Source organism: Tachypleus tridentatus, chromosome 13, assembly GCF_004210375.1.
Source record: "Tachypleus tridentatus isolate NWPU-2018 chromosome 13, ASM421037v1, whole genome shotgun sequence".
In the NCBI taxonomy this organism is placed as follows: domain Eukaryota; kingdom Metazoa; phylum Arthropoda; class Merostomata; order Xiphosura; family Limulidae; genus Tachypleus; species Tachypleus tridentatus.
In genome coordinates this window covers 157,329,843-157,351,196 of record NC_134837.1, presented here as the reverse complement: position 1 = coordinate 157,351,196, position 21,354 = coordinate 157,329,843, and the positions used below count along the sequence as shown (strand labels likewise).

The 21,354-nt window shown below is 34.6% G+C and overlaps 1 protein-coding gene across 2 annotated transcripts; it reads left to right on the top strand.

Moving 5' to 3' along the window:
* Window positions 1–709: 709 nt before the first annotated feature.
* On the top strand, window positions 710–20,984 carry LOC143238055 (uncharacterized). 2 transcript variants are annotated; one of them, XM_076477962.1, is made up of 5 exons: window positions 710–893; window positions 9,159–9,294; window positions 12,315–12,463; window positions 13,167–13,287; window positions 20,464–20,984. In XM_076477962.1, exons 1-5 carry the CDS (start codon window positions 833–835, stop codon window positions 20,672–20,674), a joined length of 678 nt encoding a protein of 225 aa, XP_076334077.1. In that variant the 5' UTR covers window positions 710–832; the 3' UTR covers window positions 20,675–20,984. The 2 variants fall into 2 exon arrangements, with proteins under 2 accessions (XP_076334077.1, XP_076334078.1); XM_076477963.1 differs by having other exon boundaries at window positions 716–893; window positions 9,162–9,294.
* The last annotated feature ends 370 nt before the right edge of the window (window positions 20,985–21,354 follow it).

Genomic DNA, 21,354 nt, shown 5'->3' with positions numbered 1-21,354 from the left:
AGAGAAGAGTCGTTCCAGAATTGAAAAAGAGATTTCCAGATGGATCTGGCATTTTTTAGCAAGATCTGGCTCCTTGCCACACATCGAAACTTGTGAAGAATTTTATGACTACAACGCAAATAAAGGTGCTGGACTGGCCTGGAAACTCTCCGGACTTAAATCCTATTGAAAATCTTTGGGCGATTTGTAAAGAAAGACTTCGGGAAAAAGACTGTACTACGAAAGATAAGCTAATTGAGGCCATAATTAGGTGTGGTACCACGATCCAAAAATTAGTAAAGATTGCAGTCAACTCGTGGACTCGATGCCAAAGCAGATTAATGATCTTCTGAAAAATAAAAGCGGTCATATCATGTATCAATTTGTAAGTAATTTTTATATTTTCAGAAATAAAGCGCAAAAAAATTGAAAAAATCGTAATTTTCCGTCTTGTTTCAATTAATTTGCACAAGAGTGTAATTGTGAAACATTTAATCAAGAATGTATTAATAAATCAAAGTTACAATGTTAAAAAAAGAAGAAGAGTAATTATACACGAAACAAATTTATTGTTAACGTTTTACAACTAGAGATTTTGAAATAAAGCGTCTGCTAATTCTATTTGTAACTGAACTTAGTATATTTCAACTGACGGAAACACTTCATCTAAGCGTCCAGTGTTACAAAACTACTTCCGGTGTTCGTTTCTTACAGCGTTTTTCCGCCGGACACTTTCCAAACAATCTGCTGCCTTTAGAACTCCTACACAGTTTGATTTGTAGGTTCGACCTAGTTGAAAAATATTTACTTTGTAAGTGAGCGTTCAACTACATTGTTTATTAGGTTCTGCGAGATGTCATCAAAAAGTTTTCTTTATGGATTTTGCTTTCTCATTTCAAAACTTATGCTTTCAGGTAAGATAATGTGAAACTGATGGTCATTTGAAGTATAGAGTTTACACTTTATCGTAACAGATCTAATAATAATAAGATCACCAGTGTTTACTGTTTACAACTAATTGGATTTTTTTAAAATTACTTTTCAAATTATTTGAAAGTAGTTTGAAATAAGCATTTACCTATTTTGTTTACCTCTTCTCGCAAAGCTTCAAGTTAATAAAAAAACGCTATATAAGAAATAATTTTTTTTAATTTCGCACAAAGCTACTCGAGGGCTATTTGTGCTAGCCGTCCCTAATTTAGTAGTGTAAGACTAGAGGGAAGGCAGCTAGTCATCACCACCCACCGCCAACTCTTGGGCTACTCTTTTACTAACGAATAGTAGGACTAACCGTCAGATTATAACGCCCCACGGCTGAAAGGGCGATCATGTTTGGCGCGACGGGGATGCGAACCAGCGCCCCTCAGATTACGAGTCGAGTGCCTTATACACATGACCATAAATACTGCAAAGTATTATTGCTTTACACTGTCCAGGCGCTAACACTGATGTTTTACATCATTTTCGGAACTAAAGTGCTCCGAATACAGTACACATACAGTGTTTATTTCAACAAGTAAACAGGTGATCAATAATCAGTTTGAAACTCTCTAAAAAAATTAAAACAATTCATAATAAAAGTTACTCACCAGCCGAGGAAAACAGATTGCATTTCAAATAAAATGAGCAAACTTCAGCTGCTATATTAATAAAAGCATAGAGCGTGATACATTTAGAGGTATTATGTGTGCGTATTTGTGGTGTTGCACATCCATGTGGATGTTACATAAAGTCGTTCATTCTTGAGCGTTGTTTAACATGAATAACTTGATTATTTAGAGAATATAAATATTAAGCAATGTACGCATGAAAACAGCTATGACGTAAATTGTGATTACCTGCGATTTTTATTAATGCTAGTTTCATCTTTAATGTGATGTATCCAACATAAAGCTATCTGACTGTGTTGCTAATAGCTTGGCTTTTTGCTCTCCAGGGGTCCCAAAGCTTTCAATAAATGTTGTTTATTTAGACACTTCCAAGTTACTGAGAAGGAATTCAGCCATAACTTAGCCGCTTGCAGAATTAAATTTGCTTGTGAAACTAAGTCCACCCACCACAAAGATGAAAATGCCCATCTCAAAGCCAATGGAATTTTAACAAAACGACATTCAAAGGTCATCAAGCTCCCTATTGGATAACGTTGTATTATGAAATACCATTGATACTAAATGGCACTGAATTTTCAGTGAGGTAATTAAATTCCCAAATCAAAAAGAACCTTCCTGGAGCTGAAGTCCATGCAAAGTTCAATTAATTACTGAGAGAATCCAACTCTGTTGGTATCAGCACATGAAGTATTGATGTGTCAGCTACTTTATGCAAGAAGTTCAGGTTCCAAGGTCAACATCTGAGCGTCTACCTCAGTCATTTATAACACTATGTAACATAAATTTTGTTCCTGAATAGTATGTGTTATTTCTTAATTGCTTGTGTTGTAAAAGTACAGAAAATGGCTATTATTCCCCTCAAAATTTGCTTTTGTGACCTGAATAATGAAATTTAGAAATTAACCTATTTTCTATGTAAAAATGGGCAAATTTACACATTTTTATTTACATAAGGTCTGAATAAAACAACATATGACTAAAGATTTACATGTATTTGTACTAAAGTTATACAAAAATGAGCATAAATGTTTAGAAGTGAGTAGTTTCTCGAGATTTGCTACTGTAGTGTAAATCACTTTCACGTATTAAACCCCAAATATAGTTTCCTATCATGTTTTCGTTATACACTTCTTGATAGCGGCGTTCAAAGTCCAGTATATCTTGGTGGAAGCGCTCACCTTGCTTCCCTGAGTGTTTTCCTTGAATTTATCAAGATGAGCGTTAAGAATATGGAATTTCAGGGACATCCCGCTGCCCATTTTGCCGTAGTTCTTCACCAGAGGCTCAACCAGTTCCACTTAATTTTTGGCCTTGTGATTGCCCAAGAAGCCCCGAATCACTGCGACAAAGCTGCCTTAAGCTTTTTTTTCCTTAATACTGAGCTTCTTGGGGGAATTCTGTGCACTCCAGAATTTCTTTATTTGTGGTCCAACGAAGACGCCGGCTTTGACCTTTTCCTCAGAGAGCTTAGGGAAGAAGTTTCGAAGATACTTAAAGGCGGCAGACTCCTTATCAAGAGCTGTGACAAATTGTTTCATAAGACCCAATTTTATGTGCAATGGTGGGAAGAACACCTTCTGAAGGTTTACTAGTGGCTCACACTTGACATTGTGTCTCCCCACAGAGAACTCGACCCATAGTGGCCAGTGCTTCCTGTTGTAGTGTGCTGCGGTGTCCATGCTGTCCCAAAGGCAAAGATAACAGAGAAGCTTGGTAAAGCCTCTTTGGAGACCCATCAGGAATGCCACCATTTTGAAGTGTCCGATAACCTCCCTGACATACTTATCATACTTCAAGGCTTGTAGCAAAGTCTTGACGCTGTTGTATTCCTCTTTGAGGGGCACCGAATGGGCCAGGGGAAGAGATGGGTATTTATTCCCGTTATGAAACAGTACAGCTTTGAGGCTTCTGAATGAGCTATCAATGAAGAGGCGTCACTCGTTCGGGTTACAGGCAATTCCAATTGCCTCGCAAAGACCAGATACATTGTGGCAAAAGCAGAGCCCATCCTGACGAGTGAATGCGCCTTGAAAATGCTTGCAGCTTCTTGATGCCATCACTGATTAAATCAGATAGGTCTCTGTATTCACTTAGGCAGCTAGAACTAAACTGAAGTAGTGAGTGTTAAGCACTTGTATTTCTATCACTATGGAAAGTTCTAGAAAATTCTAAAGGTTCTTGAAAATTCTCGTAAGTTCTACAGCATTCTAGAAAATTCTTGCAAGTTCTACAACATTCTAGAAAGCTCTTGTAAGTTCGAGAAAATTCTCTATCAGCTACTCAGCACTGAATCTACCTGGAATGTTCTGGAAAATTGGTAAATTTGAAAATTTCATTACCCAGGTCACAAAAGCAATATTTTAAGAGAAAAAATAGGTCTTTTACTTTTACTTTAGGCATAATCAATTGTAAAATAATACTTTCTGCCCAGGAACAAGAAAAAGAAAAAAAATTTGTTATATAGTGTAATAGCTGTAAAGATCAGCAGATACAATGCACATATTCACATCACAGTTAAAAAAGGAGAAGCAACTGCGTTTTTTCAAGCTGGCCAGAAGAAAGAAAACTCTGCCAAGAGTGAAATACGAGTATATTATTTGCCAAGTAACAGCCACTAGTCAAAACTCCATCTCTATCTCAGAAGGCCTGTTTTTTAAGTCTCAGTTAAACTGAGGTAAGTTGCAGCTAGGATTGTCACTCCGGACTCTTATTTCATGATGTAAATAACTGATTTTACCTTTTTTTATCATGAAATAATAGTGATCATGATCAAATTCAGTGTGTGATTAAATAAATGACTTTATCCTTCTTCGTGATAATGTCATGGTCATTGCCTTCATGTGTTTGTGAATAATTGTGTGAATGTGTGTACAATATGGTCATATGTTTTTGTTAAGTACTTGCATGTAAATTTTTGATCTGACGAAAAACGCTTTAGATGTAAAAAAAGTGAGACCAAGAAAAGATTAAGCATGAGACTTAAAGGAACGAAATCAAAATTGGTGATCAAAGTGAATTTCACAGCAAATATTCATTAATTAATTAGCAAGGCCAAATATTTTGTTTTACCAACTATCATGTCCCAAGTGGAACAAAAACTCTGTGAAATTCTTACCAGTACTATAAGTGTAGCTGCCAATATGGCAGCCAATTTTGATTTCATCCCATGCTCAATCTTTCTTCAGTTGAACCTTTATTTTCACACCAACTTGTTTTTGATCAGATATCACAATTTGGTTGTTGTAAACACACACCAACAAATAATAGCAAGCAAGAAAATGACACTCAATAGTAACTTACATTAGCTTCAGGATCGCAACCCTATTATTCAGAACAGACCTTTACTTTGCAGAACCAACCAGATTCTTTAAAATATATTATGATAGTTTTTATATCACGTGACTTTTTGAGCGATTTTTGTTAAATAACTTTGTACTTATGGCTTATATGTAGACCAAATATGATATTTAATTGAAAGTTATAAAGATATATCAGTCTACTGAATTTTGAAAAAAAAAACTCCACAAGAGCTAAGTATGTTTTTATATCAAATAACGTTTCAGTACTTTCAGTGTGAAGAAAAAATCGGAAGAGATTCAATCAAAATTAGATATTTTGTATGTCTTGTATTTCTTAATATATTGTCTTTATAACAACCCAAAGCTGTATACTTCTATCTGAGAAAGATGGAGCAGTATCTGATGATATGCATCATCTGATTTGATGGATGTATTGTCAGACCTTGAGTTATACCAGAATAGACAGTGTGTTATAATTTCTAACCAAAATAAAATAGTACTTTTTGGTCTTGTATTGATAGCCAATGATACAGAAGAATAGTCATGAAAAGACGGAAATACCTTAAGTTATAAGGCCAGCATCAGTTTAGAAACTGCAATGAATTTGTTGACTTTAAATCTCAGTTTGTTAATTAATATGCTCCTTTTTATGAGGGTCGTAATTCACCCCTGTTAAGATCTGAAAGTGATATAAATAGATGACTACAACATACTCACCTAGCGCTTGTTTCAGTAAACTTGATTCGTTTGCCGTTCATAAATTTGCTTGCGAGCTCGTTTATGTAAACAGCTTTCTCATATTGAATTTGTGCAGTCAGCAGGTAGAAATGTTAGAATAATGAGAAAAGCATTCTTCAAGGGCATTAGTATTTTCCTGTAAATCAGACACTTCTTGGCCATGGGTAGAAAGATTGAAATGGGAAGAGATGAATATTTTCCATTTACCTTTCATTCCACACAAACTTCTGAAACGGTGGTGGAGGAAATTTTGGAACTAAACCTGATTCAAAATTCTTTTAGCTTTGACATTTGATCTGCTGGATCATGTTTAGAATCATCCAAAAATGTTATGAGATAAACAAGAGTACGTTAACTGTGAAAGATTGGTTTGGTTTGGTTTTTGGAATTTCGCACAAAGCTACTCGAGGGCTATCTGTGCTAGCCGTCCCTAATTTAGCAGTGTAAGACTAGAGGGAAGGCAGCTAGTCATCACCAACCACCGCCAACTCTTGGGCTACTCTTTTACCAACGAATAGTGGGATTTACCGTCACATTATATGACCGTCATATAACGCCCCCACGGCTGGGAGGGCGAGCATGTTTGGCGCGACTCGGGCGCGAACCCGCGACCCTCAGATTACGAAGCGCACGCCTTAACGCGCTAGGCCATGCCAGGCCCTTACTGTGAAAGAAGTCCTCAGATTTTTTCACAGCCTGTTTCATTTATAGCTGTTTTAGATCCACCATAGACGAGGATTCTAAAAAAAAAAAAAAAAAAACATTATAAATGTTTTAGAGATAAGAAAAGCTGTATGGGCTATATGATCTTTCATTGTTTTTACATAGTTATTAATAGATGATATATAACAAGGTCAGAATAAAGTTTGAGAGATCATTGCGAGTAAGCTTACCCATCTCATGCTTCACTGTGGCACAGAGAATTTGATGGTATCAGTTGTCAGAACAATGGGAAAATTATTAATATTATTAGATCCACTAGCCACCTTTTAAGAGGGGAAGAAACAAGACATAAAAGAAACACGTCAGTGTTAGTGGAAACCTGAGTTGGTGCACTTAAATATTTAAGATATCTAGTGTTAATCAGAGAGCAAATATTTTATAGGTCTACCCCTCCACCTATAATGCTACCTCCCAGGTCTTTGAAAATTATTAAGAGGAATGGGAGCTGCTTAAGATCATCTAGGTCTGTTTCATTTATTTCTTATCCTGGAGAAATGTAAAGAGAGCATAGTATGGCATACATCTAAAGAAAATATGTGTGAAAACAGCATTCGTTGGCATATTGAGTGAAATATACATGTAGGAAGTACATGTTCAAATCTCATGTCCATCATCAACACGTTTGTCTCCTAACCCGTCCTTTCTTATTAAGAAAACTGTTTAATGGTAATGACATTTGAAAGATTCAAAAATGTATGCTCCCCTAGTACAGCGGTATGTCTCCGGATTTACAACGCTAAAATCAGGGGTTCGATCCCCTCGGTGGGCTGAGCAGATAGCGCTTTGTGGCTTTGCTGTAAGAAAACACACACAAAAATGTATTTTGTAAAAAAAAGTTAAAGAACGTTGGTGATAAGAATCAATTAAAATATTTATTTCATCTACATTAGCGCAAGAACCTTGACAGTTTAACCATTTTCATTAGAAAAATATGAAGATTTAATAAGAGATCTTCACGTGGATTTACATTACAATTGCCTCTCTTTACTTTCTCTATGACAAACCTTTAAACCTCAATGGAGTCTTCCCTAGATGTCTTCAATTCCTTTGAGAAAAGGTAAGACAGGTAGTTTTACAATTTGGTGCCAAAGGAATTGATCCTGATAGCTCAGTAGTGTCGCTGTTAGAGACAGAAACAGGGTTTGATGTTAATTGATTTATTTAACTATTTGACTGCAGATAGGAATGGAACACTGATATAGTTAGAGATAACCTCTGTAGGAAGAGCAGATACCTCTGTTTGCACCCTGACTGCAGCGATGAAGTAGAGTACAAAAGTATAGTTTGATTTTGTAAGAAGAGTCGCCATTTTTCATACCACAGAATATGAAATACTGAGAGTTTTTATTCTGTACTTCTTCCTTCGTGGAATTTACCTTTTGGCCCTTTGTCATATTGTACATGATTGTACGTTATACAGAGTTAAATTTCAAAGGTAAAGATATTCACAATTTTGGAGCAGTTTCAATTTGCATAGTTAATACAATACAAAAAACCGAATAGCAATAACTTGTATGAGTTAAGATAGTGTGAATAAAAGTGTAGGTTTATCTATAAACAGGCCAACATTGTAATGAGTTCCAAAACATTAAATACAAATTACTTGAATCATCTTAAAATTTAAAAAAGTAGATAATGTTTGCTAGTTGTTGCAAAATGGAAGAGGGTTCCTCTGTGTTGGAAAATAGTAAAAGTGTATAACCTTAAGGTATGCATGATACAATGACTTTGCTACTTCCTTCTTTTCGTGCAGAATGTTTCAATCATTTCCATTTATTCAATTGTATATTATTTTAACATAAAATGTTAATCATATAATTTCGTTTCGCTCTAGTTACCTATTGCTTTGTATCATTCACCGATGGTATCAGCTTTGTCTTCCTTAGCGAAAGGATTTTACCCTGGAATAATATAGCATTATTTGTTATTGCATGTAATTTTATGTTTTCACAGATTGGAACATAGATAAAGATGTCTTGAGATAAAAGTTTTTCACAAAAAAAACAACTTCATTTATATAGTGCTCTTCGCTAAAAGGCACTGCCCACTATCCAAACATATGCACCTTATTGCATTCGTGAGTTTAATATCTTTCTTCCTCGAACTCAGTTAGGTTCAGAGAACTCAGATTAACTTTATAATATATATTTCGTATTAGAACCTCCTATTATTATGCTTTGGGTATCCTATCTTTTCAGTCTAATAACACCACAAACTTATTAAAGTCTAGAGAAATGAAGACTGTTAGATTAAAATGAATTTCATATGAGTAAGTGCAAGATTCGTAAAACTAAAATTTTATAATCATGATTTTACTGACTGTTTATTTAATTGTTTATTACATCAATAATGATATAAATATGTTTAAAAGTTATTCTTATTTTGATGCGTTAATGATGTGGATTTTTTATTGTTATTAGAACCAGGTGAGAGTTTGTTTGTTTGTTTTGGAATTTCGCACAAAGCTACTCGAGGGCTATCTGTACTAGCCGTCCCTAATTTAGCAGTGTAAGACTAGAGGGAAGGCAGCTAGTCATTACCACCCACCGCCAACTCTTGGGCTACTCTTTTACCAACGAATAGTGGGATTGACCGTAACATTATACACCTCCACGGCTGGGAGGGCGAGCATGTTTAGCGCGACGCGGGCGCGAACCCGCGACCCTCGGATTACGAGTCGCACGCCTTACGCGCTTGGCCATGCCAGGCCCACCAGGTGAGAGAATGACAGAAATAAGACGCACCGGTAGTCAGTGTTGTCTTCTAAATATATTACAGTAATTAATTGAATATAAAACTTTGCTTTCAGAAGTATGGGGGCAGTGTGAACCTGGGTTTGCTGACACGTGCTTCACGGCAGTCCAGCATGACCTAGACATCATCTTAGATGTGACTAATAGTAATTTCCGTAACACTTCAGATGCTGCTCTCGAAGACCTTTGTTTGTAAGTATATATTAATCTTTATCTAGTAGTTATGGAGATTTTCAGAAACATTCTTGTGCGGCATAGTAAACTGGCCATTCATTGCATTGATAAAATCATGGAAAAACACGAGGCTTCTTGAATGATGTAAAGTATCATGATGTTGATAAATTATTAATAGAATAAGATTCGTTTAATAATGAAACTATCGCCTAATGTTTTTCTGGATCACAGCCTCAGTAATACTGAAATCAGATTTTAGGTGTCACCCATATAATAAATTTCTATTTTAATTAAACACAATTTAAAATAAAATAACATTTCCAAAAAGTAGGGTGCAATAATATGATTATAAAATTATTTAAAAACTGTTACTCCAACTAAACGTAGTTTTATACAGAACCCTATAATTTTGTGATGAATTTTATGCATTGAAACTGCACGCTTTATGATCATGATTTACTAGTGCTTATAATGCGCTTAAGATCACCAACTATACTTGTGCACAAAATTGCACTCCTTGACGACCAGTGACTATCAATGTATACAGGAGTTCTATATGTTATCAGAAGTACGTGTAATCTTATGTCTTTAAACACTGTAGATGGCTTGTTACAAAAGTGAATAGTATTATTAACGTACAGTTTGAATTTGGGAGAACTGGGGAGATTACAGAACAGCACAATGATTTCTGATATTCAAGCTAGAACCAAAGAAATGTACTCCAATAAAATACACTCCTCTCTCGATAGTGTCTGCCCAAAAAATTATGCACAAAATAATATAAGTGTTTATATATGCAAAAACGACCTGTTTTTGCTTATATATTTCTCTACAAGTGGGTTTCCTCGACATCACTGAATATAAATGTTTGTTCAGACACGTACAGCGCTTAGCTACCTTACAGCAGCAAGTAAGCTTCGTTAAGCCTTTGTCGGCTGTCACTATCGACAGAACTCGCGAACACTGCTGGAATAACAGCTTCATATTGTTGAAGAACCAGATATTGTATAGTCCAACATCTGTGACCAATACCACATTTCGTGTAAGAATTTATATTAGGTAGCGGTTTTACTCCCTTAGAGTCTAGAAACTAGTGGACAATTCAGATTTCAGATATCGTAGAGTTCCAATCTGTATTCAGAATTTTAAGTCAGAGAGCACCGGAAAGTGTTGTTCAGAAATATCCACAAAAGTGTCTCCCTGGCTCTACACTAGGTGTTAAGATTTTTTTCTAAAACTCTCGTAGCTACTAATAAACAATTAAATGATTTTTAGTAGTGTTTGCCCATTTATAATGTAGTTTATGAGGCAAAGTTTTCTTTATTAATAAAATGTACCGTATACTAAACAATACTAACTCTCAGAAGATAGAAATATACCAAATAAGCTATTAAAACTCACTATCAGAAGCCTTTGAACATTGTTTTTTCTCAAATACAGCTTAATGTTCTAAAGTTTGAAAATGTCAGAAATTCCAGTTTATGTTATAGAAGTTTAGATATTAAAAAATACAGGTCGTAGAGCAAATCAAAAGGAAAGTGCTGACATTTTGACATTTATTTTATTATTACAACCTTTATATGAAACACAAAACAGATCTTAGCTTTCAGATTATTATATAGAACTTGATCTATAAACGTATGGAAACAAGACCCCTTTTTAGGTTAAAGATGTAAATATAAATTGACCTATAATGCAGAATATAATAAGAACACATAACAGAAATTGTTCGTGCCAGTTTTATGTTCATATGTTAATGTCATGAGGTTAGCAGTATCAAACCTGATGGTCATTTACTATTTCATGAGTTCTTTTCAATCGTGCTATTATACAGTGAGGTATCGAACATTATTTTGATGCTCTTTGAATCGAAGACACACAAAACCCATCCAGCATACCCCACAAAAGTAACTCTATATATATAAATAAACTTGTACAGTACTTAAGAAGATTTGTGGTTTTCAAATGGACACAAAATTACAAAAAGTACGTGAATTTCATAAAGCACAGCTTATATGAGGTAGAAAATGTATAAAATCGATTAATAAAATAGTTCGCAAATTTCTCGTAATTCGAGCTCTCTGAATGTGAGTTATCTGGAATGACTGGAATACGTATAAGTCAAGCCTCAAATTACTTGTAATTATTTTGCTTCTTTAAAACTTATAAATACAAGGATCTTTAATACTAGTTACAACTTTGTTTTGCATGCTGTAAAACTCATAAGGACTAGGATCTTGAAAACTGATTACAACTTTTATAGAGTAATGAGAGTTGCTTTGCGTTGTCTTAGATTATTTCGTCTAAAGAAAGGTAAGTGCATAATTCGACCGTAATTGTTCCAACTGTAAGACCTTGTGATGAAGGTATGATGCTGAATAATTCATTTTTAGCATGAGACTATTTGTAAAGTATATATTAATGTAAATACCTACATATATCAAGCACTATTTCAGGGGGTATGGCGGACTTGCTACTGAGCAAGCATGTTTGTTGTTCCAGAAAGATAATTAATATATACATAGGCACATTAGCCTGAAGAAGTCAAAACTGGGACCCAGTGAGATCCCAACTCACGGTTCTTATCAGGAAGATGCAAGCCTCAAAAGGTCTTATGTTTGGTAATTTATTTATATTTTTAAGCCTGTTTGCAATTATTTCTCATGTCGAATATATTCAGATTTCTTTCTGACATTATTCACTTCTGTGACTATGCAGGTATTAATAGCAAGTTGAAATAATCTATAGTAATTGTAGAATAAATTTCAGTCATGGGTTTTGATCATAAAAACAAACTATGTGCTTTCTTTTCGTGTTTGGTTTCGACTATGATTCTGATTTATCATTGTCATAATTGTCGAAGTAATGTTACTGCTATACCCCACACTAATCGTAAGGAAGGTGGAAAGGTAGTGTAAGATGTTATCATGAAAGAACATTTTGCCTCTTGATGTAACCTGTACAATGAAAGAAAATGTTGCAGTTTTTACAGTTTCTATTCCTGTACTATAACAATTGATTTTTCATTTCATACACAGATCGCTAGACGACAGCCTGTTATGTACTACTGATATAATTGATACTGACTGTTCTCTAGCAGATGGACGAGAAGTATTTGACTCTTGGACGAGGGCGCTGCGTTCTGCCTACGATTCTGTGTGCGTAGGAAGTAATGACAGATTGAGAGGTTAGCAGTCTCTCCTCAATTTATGTTATTATTTTACTTACACGAAATGAAAAGTTTTTCACGTTTTCTAAAACAAAAGCAACTGATGTTATAATATTTTATCAGTAGGGAATTAAGAATAAATAGTTCAATTTCATATTTATTTATTTTTTACACTACAGCTCAGTAAGTGGCATATTATTGCAAACAAATGTTATAATTATGATGAGGATAAACCCATTTAAAGTCAAAATGTATTTTCAAAACGGCTGGTATGGGTATTAAAACTTTAATTAATATAAAGTGCAAAATAACGTTTCGGCCTTCTTAGGTCATGCCCGGCATAGCCAAGTGTGTTAAGGTGTTCGACTCATAATCCGAGGGTCGCGGGTTCGAATCCCAATCACACCAAACATGCTAGTCCTTTCAGCCGTGGGGGCGTTATAATGTTACGGTCAATTCCACTATTCTTTGGTAAAATAGTAGCCCAAGAGTTGGCGGTGGGTGATGATGACTAGCTGCCTTCTCTCTAGTCTTACACTACTAAATTAGGGACGGCTAGTGCAGATAGCCCTCGAGTAGCTTTGCGCGAAATTAGAAGAAAAACAGTTCTTAGGTCATGTTTAGGTTTTAATACCCATAGCAGCTGTCTTTAGAATACAAATGTTATAATTAATGTTGTTTATACCTTGGTAGAATAAGCAGTGTATTATTTCTTCCATAGATTTACTTTCTAATATTCAGTGTTGGAATGTGAATACATTTATTGCTTGCACCACTGAAAAAGTTAATTTGAGTCATATCCGAAATCTACTGCATACTCCTTTAGACAAAGCTGAATGCAGGTAAGCATGTTTATTACCTACTTTAAATGTTTATTTAGCTTCTTAAATGTATGTTTATTTGTAATGGCAGGGTACGAAGTTGTGTGGTTAGATTCTAGGAAAGGTTTGTTTGTTAGTTTTTGAATTTCGCACAAAGCTACTCGAGAGCTATCTGTGCTAGCTGTCCCTAATTTAGTAGTGTGAGGCTAGAGGGAAGGCAGCTAGTCATCACCACCCACCGCCAACTCTTGGGCTACTCTTTTACCAACGAATAGTGGGATTGACCGTCACATTATAACGCCCCCACGGCTGAAAGGGTGAACATGTTTGGCGCGACGGGGATGCGAACCCGCGACCCTCAGATTACGAGTCGCACGCCTTAACGCGCTTGGCCATGCCGGGCCTCTAGGAAAGGAGCGATCAAACAGTAGGATTCAAAGTGTTATGGGTTTTTTAACAAGCTAGGTTGATGAAATGTGTTATAATCATAAAAACGTTAATTTAATGTAGTCAATAGTAGGTTAATAATTAAAGGTAAAATGAAAAACTAAACGTCTTATTCAATGTAAGTAGTGTAATAACAGATTTTAAATTAAGAAAAAAATATCTTGGATTTTATTATAATTTCTTTTCGACTAATATTCAAATTGCGTGTCTTATTTCTCCTCGAAATCTTTGTTTTGCCAGTTAATGTAACCGCTGGTACGTGTAGCTAAAGTTAAATTAACAAAACCCAGTTGTTAGAGAGTATATCACTGGAGACATTTTGTTATTTGCTCGTCTTCCATTTGTGATATCCTTACCCTCTATACAGCAGTAAGCTGGCCTATATCTAAGTCTAAATACATTTTGGATTTACATAGTTATTTGTTTATACATATATTTCTAATTAAATACAATAAATATATGATGCAAAAAGTAGATTTATTTGTATTTAAGCAGAAAGCTACACAGTGAGTTATCTGTGCTTTGCCCACCATGGGTATCAAAATCCAGTTGGTGGTGGTGTAGGTCCACAGACACATCGCTGTGCTACTGGAAGATTGCTTACAAAAAAACGTAACAAGATGTTATCAAAACCAATTCATCCCTGAACACGATGTATTTAAATGCTATCTAAGAAAAAAGTTTAAGTTTTTGACAAGGTTAGGAATAACAGTTGTTTTGAGATAATTTCCTATTTATTCTAGAAAGAACCTGTAGATGTTCAAAAGCAAAGTTAACCAGACAATTCTTATGATAATCATACCTTTAATACTAACTTAAAACGAAGACTTCTCTCCTTCGTACAGGACCTTATAAACTATCTCACTAGATATGGAGAATGAACAGTTAAGAACCTTATACTTCTCCAGTTTCGCTTCGATCATCAGAACTCCCAACAGTGGAATTAGCATTTTTACAAGAACATGTCTTAAATTATTCATCAACTGCAAAAATATCTTGAACAAAGAACGACACTTATTTAATTCGTAGACCAGTCTTTCTGGTCGAGCTAGTATTTCTATCTCTTCTTATATTCTCATACTTAGTTTTACCAGCTTCCCATGCTTAACTATACTGAACTTAGATAATCTCTCCGTTTAAAGGAAAGAACTTGCTCAGAAGAGAGGAAGAGAGCTTCAGCCTTTCATTGGCTATTCCTTCTAGACGTACTTTCTATTAGCCGTTCAGCTTGAACCCAAAACAAATTTCTACATTTTAACGACCATATATTTCACTTTTCTATAGTTTTCTTTACTGTCGAAAATTAAAGAACTCGCTAAGACTGTAATGTTTATGTTTTAAAACCAAGCTTGTTTCGAGTAACATACGCTTATTTCAGAACTCCAATTTCAATATGTAACATTATATTTAATTCAGTCACATCCACACACAAATACTCTCAATTCAACCAATGAAGAACAATGATGACTAGGGGTAAGCCCTGGTTCCAAACTGTCCCAAGGTCGACAACAAACACAGACATTACGGCTACAACATATATTTTACAAGAAAACAGTTGGTCGCCAGTATGGATCATATTATATTTTCACATTTATAACGCACATCGTTATAAAAGTGACACAAAGAAACGCAAAACACTTATTTTTGAAACCAAAGTTGTACTTATTAAAACAGTGAATTCCGATGTTAAAGAATGTATAGTCAACTTTAAGCACAATTTTAATTTATTACAACAGGAATAGTGGCACAAAGCGAAAACTATATCAAGCACCAGCTTATATTTAATTAGAAGACAGTTTAATTAAGTAGTTTCTTTAAATGCGCAACAACATTACAATCTGAAAGAGGCTAAAGAATTTGCAAGAAAAATATTGATTTCAAATCTCAGAGCTAATTCAAGATATTCGAAACAATATACAAACTTAATGGCATTGTTTGTAAAATTACCAGTGGTTTGCTAAAGTTTTTTTATCCCTAGTCTGTGAACATATGTCTACCAACTTTGCAGAATATCAGAATTTTATGTACATTTGGGCTGAGGATGCTTATACAGTAAGTGTCTGTGACTTGTTAGTGATGAATTCCAGCGAAAAACGGACAGTACATAATCCACTTGTTTCTTAAAACGTACGTAAAAAAATTCTTTGCACAATAGGAAGTCACAGTTTTATCTAAATTTTTAAATAGTTCCCTTTTCTTGTTAAAACCCCCCTCAGGTTTATTCAATTACTTTATAATCTAATTGACAAGACACACTATTTTGTCTCTAATTTGTTTCTCCCTGCACATTCTGCGATAAATTCACTTACATTACTCTTGTGGATTACCACAGGTATATCTCGAATATTAAATAATTGTCTCCTTTTCGTCAAAGTCCACATAAACGAGTACAATTACTTCAGAACACCTTTTCACGAGACAAATTATTCTCATTATCTCTATTAAACTGTAAAATTCTTTTAAAATATCACCCATTATGACTAATTACTCACACACTGGCTAATTTAACGTTTTTAACTTTTTTTCTGACCGAAGTTTTATTGAATTAAGTTTATTTTCTCTACTTGATTTCCGCTCGTTTGGTCGCCTATGTTTATACTTTCTTTGCTGAGGCCTCGATCTTTTTATAAACTATGTAAGCGACGTTAAATTCTTATCCTATCGGCTATGTTGTTTTCAAATATTCAATTGTGAATAGTTTTATTAGTGTTGTAAATCACTCTAAGAACTACAGGAAGTCATGTTAAGTGAAACTATGGAGGAAATATGACTAGAGCTTAAGCGATTCAGGCTAATAACCTGACAGATAAATAAAAAAACACTTACATGTTTTGCTGAACTGGACTTCTAGGTGATAGAAAGCTGGTTGCAAGCAAGAAAGGTTTGAAAGACAAGAGATTCAGGAACAGAGACTTGCAGGCTGTGACCTGATTCAATCATCATCATAGTTAGATTGAAGTAGATTTTTTCTACTCAAGTGGTGAGAAAAAAGAAAAAAAATTCAATTCATGCAGATATGCAGAAGAGGTTTGACCTGACCTCCTATTTATGCGATATCCAAGAAAAAAATGGCTGAGATACACTACTGGTCAAAATCTTAAGGCCAATGAGCATAAAGAAAAAATATGCATTTTGCTTTGTTAGACTCAACCACTTATTTGAATAGAGCTTCGAAAGATGAAAATAAGAAAAGGGAAAATAAAAATAAAAAACCTTTTAGCATTTAATGTGAATTAAGTGAATTGCAGGCCATCATTGCAAATAACTTCAAACATTCGCTTTGGCATGGTCGGTATAAGCGCTTGCAGAACGCTGGCTGGAATGTTATTCCAAGTGGTGAATATACCTCCAGGACGATCATGCACTGTTTGGAATTAACGTCCATTTCTATAGACTTCTCTTGCCATCCACCCCAAACATTTTCAATGGGGTTCAGTTTGAGCGAACATGCTGGGTGGTCCAAAAGAATCACGTTATTCGCCATGAAAAAAGTCCTTTGTCCTGCAAGCATTGTGGATTGCAACGTTGTCCTGCTGAAAGATCCAGTCATTTTCACACAAGCGAAGGCATTCAGTTAATAAGGATGCTCTCTCCAACATGCCAATGTAGTCAGCTGCTGTTTGACGCCCCTATATAACCTGCAGTTCCATTGTTTCATGGAAAGAGAAAGCACTCCAGATCATGATAGTACCTCCACCACTGTGTCGTGTAGAAAATGTCTCCGGTGGGATATCTGGACCATCTAGATTAAATTTTTTCTCATTAGAGAACAAAACCTTTGTTCACTTTTCTACGTCCCATATTTGTTGCTTCTCAGCAAAGTTTAACCGAACTGTTTCGTGGTGTGGAAGGAGGCGTGGCCTTTGAAGACATTTACGGTTTTTAAAACCTTTTTTTCTCGTAGATGCCGTCTTATTGTTCTTGAGCTGCATTTTGCGTCTGTAAGGGCTCTAATCTGGTTCGACGATCGGCTGGTGTCTTGCCGGACAACCAGTCGAATCCTTCTGCTCAACGCCGGCGAAATTTTCTTAGGCCAACCACTTGAAATTCTCGTTCCGTATCCCTCAGGGTCTTTTAAGAAATTTGCAATAGCAGTTTTACTACGCCCAATCTCACCAGTGATAGCACGTTGAGAGAGACTTTGCTTTTGCAGCTCGACAATTCTGCCACGTTCAAACTTTGTCAACCGTTTAGCCTTTACGATACTTAACGTTATCTACGTAGCATACATTCTTCTTTTGAAGCGTGAGCATTTTTGACTTGAAATAGTCGCATGTCCTCACACCCCTTAGCATTAGCATGCAGACTAGAATCTCTCTTTCAAACATTCTATGTACGAGCCTGCAATTTTATGATGGAACTTATCCTTGAAATGACGTATAGTATCATAACAAGGCATTACGACAAGTCTCAACGAACTATACTATTATCAGTTTGTTAAGTTACGCCTCTAAGCTGTTTCACAGTTTACCCTACATTCACTGATGTTTCATCAATCCACAGAACTTCCTTCCTGATCCAGGAGTTTTAAAGTTGCTCCCAGTAATCAGTCTCATTCCCTTTTTGTATTTTATTTTGATTAAGATAAGTGTTTAAAATATTCTCTATTGCACGTACAGTTTTCTCTGTATCTGCTCTAATTAAATTTTGTGCGTACTTTTATATGAAAGGTTATTTAAATCTTTTACAGTATATTACTATGAATTTCAAAGGAGTTGTTTTGCTTGGGTGTAATAAAAGGGAACTTCATTTTATGTTTTGATTTTTGTTTTCAATCTGTTTTCTTCGAATTTTGAATTTAGGTTGTGAATAAATTCATGTAAAAATGTTCCGTGTTTTTGTTGATAATAGATTTTGTTATGCAATCGGTGTTTATTATTATTTTGTATTTAGTATTATTTTTGTATTATGAGGCGAGTATGTCTTGTATCTTTATAACATATTTTTACGTGTTTTTTGTTGTTTGTTTGTTTGTTTTTGAATTTCGCGCAAAGTTACACGAGGGCTATCTGCGTTAGCCGTCCATAATTTTGCAGTATAAGACTAGATGGAAGACAGCTAGTCATCACCACCCACCGCCAACTCTTGGGCTACTCTTTTACCAACGAATAGTGGGATTGGCCGCAGATTATAATGCCCCCACGGCATACTTGGTGTGACTGGAATTCGAACCCGCAACCCTCAGAAAAGCCTTTGTATGTTGTGTTTGATTATTGTTAAACCCTATTAAGGGTATTGTCCTATAGTATATATATCGATGAGAATTTTTCTTTATGCTTTACATATGCATGTAAAAAAGTCTAATTTTTGTTCTTCACATGTTCATTTATTGTTAATGGATTTAATGTTGTGATATATTGTTGTTTGCTCATGTCTTATTAAGGAAGGGTAGATTATCCATAAAAATGGGATTTTTTTTTAAACTTTCGTGCTAATGTAATGCTGGTTTCATTATGTGACTAGTTCTATTGTTAGACAAGTGTTCTTATAGAAACGAGAGCAAGTTGTAACAAAGTTAAAACAATTTCTTGGTTGATGCGCAAGTTAATTTTAATTGGTTGGCCTGAATATAAAGGGAGAAGAAATTCGGTACAGCAACTTACTATTTGTTTTCTGCTTCCTTAGCTAATACTTAATATTTTTGGTTTTGTAAGATTTCTATATAATTTAATTAGTATTAATCTAGAATGTCAGTCAAGAGATAGCCACCAAGAATCTCGTCTTTAGTTATTTCCATGATTGAATCACCAAAGACAAGTGTTTCTCGTTAGAAACTATCACTATAACATGTGATACATCATAATGACAGGTAGTGACTGATCGTTTCTCTTGTAAACAAGTTGAAGTTTTGAAAGATTTGATACAATTTGTTGAGTGACCTTCATCCACGTTGCTAGCGTGTGTACTTACAATTGTTTTTTGTTAATAAGCACAAAAATACACAATCGACTATCTGTGCTCTGCTCACCAGGGATATCGAAACTCAGGCTCTAGCAGTATAAGACCGCAGACGTACCGCTGTGGCACTGGGGGCTGTAATAGTGAAAGACATAGTGTTGTATGTATGACTAAGTTTGCTTTGTTTTGGAACACTCTTATTTTAGAGCGACCTTATTTGCTTTAGTGAATTGGCTAGATTTTCTTTGTTTTAGGCAGATTTTGCAATAATTAAGATTGTATGAAAGTTTTTATACACATTTCTAGAAATTTCGAATAACTTGGTAAAGATTTAAGATTAAAATTTATTCAACAGGAAATAAAAGAAATTTCATTATGATTATGGAGCTTTAATAAACACTCGACTTTTAATAACTTAGAATTTGTCGCTTTTATTGTTTTTTAACTTTGAATTTAAATAAAAAATATGATATACGTATATTTATACCACCTCTTTCTTTGCATGGAACTTAGTCAGAGTCAGGAAGAAACAAACTAATAATCCATGATATAGTTTTCGTTAGATCTCCTGAGATAAACTGACGATACCACAGAGTTAATAGTATACTTGTACGCGATATTATCACGTGAACTTTCCATTCTGTTAAACAATGGTTTTCGACTTACTTCTCGAAATTCTTATATGACAGTAACTGTTTTCCTAAATATTATTAAAACTAAATTTTAAATACGAAATAGGTTTTTACACAAACTTCTCATATAATAACGCCAATAAGAAAAAAAATTCAAATGCATAGATGCATTTTCTAAATGACTTTTGCTAACTTTTTAATTGTCTTTTTCTTGTGATAGAAATTTAAATGAAACATTCAAAGAGTGTACCCAAGACGCCTCAACAGAATCCTGTCGAGAACAAGATTCAACTTTACGAGCCCTAGACAAAGTGTTTGATGCTTTCATGGACGGATCTCATTGCAATGATTATGGAGAAAAAATGAGAATTACCGTAAATGTACTTTTTGTAACTGTCGTTATTGTTTTATTCTTTATGTCTTCAGCTTAATAGTAATTTTAACTATAGAATGCCCATATGTTTTTTTATTATATGAGAATAAATTTTTTTGCAAATGTCATAAGTCTTGCAGATATTATAAAATTCTAAGATTGATAGTTTCTAATATAAAATAAAACTTTTCGCACAAATACGCATTATTACTTTGTAATTTTTTGTTTAATTTTCACTAACAATTTTTTTTCCTTTTTATTTTTGTCATATTTTTTCAGTCTACCTTTGTAGACCTTGAATAAATATTATATGCTTGACCATTGTATTTTCAACCGAATAAATTCAGCCATAAAATTCCCGTACGAAAGCAAAAGTCTTACTTTATTATATAAAACACAATTAATATTTCTTGGATTGCGTGTGTTTTGTGTGTTTTTCTTATAACAAAGCCACAAAGAGCTATCTGCTCAGCCCACCGAGGGGAATCGAACCCCTGATTTTAGCGTTGTAAATCCGGAGACATACCGCTGTACTAGCGGGGGGCATCTCGGATTGCAAACATCTTAATTCTTAACAAAACAAAGATACAAGATATGCCAGCTGATGAATACAGTTTAGTTTGTTCCAGCGAATAAGGATAGAAAATGATTTTCAAATAATGTTTATTTTTTAATGAAGCAGTTAAAATATATAGTGAGCATTATTATATTTTATTTTTAGAATATTTTATATTTCTG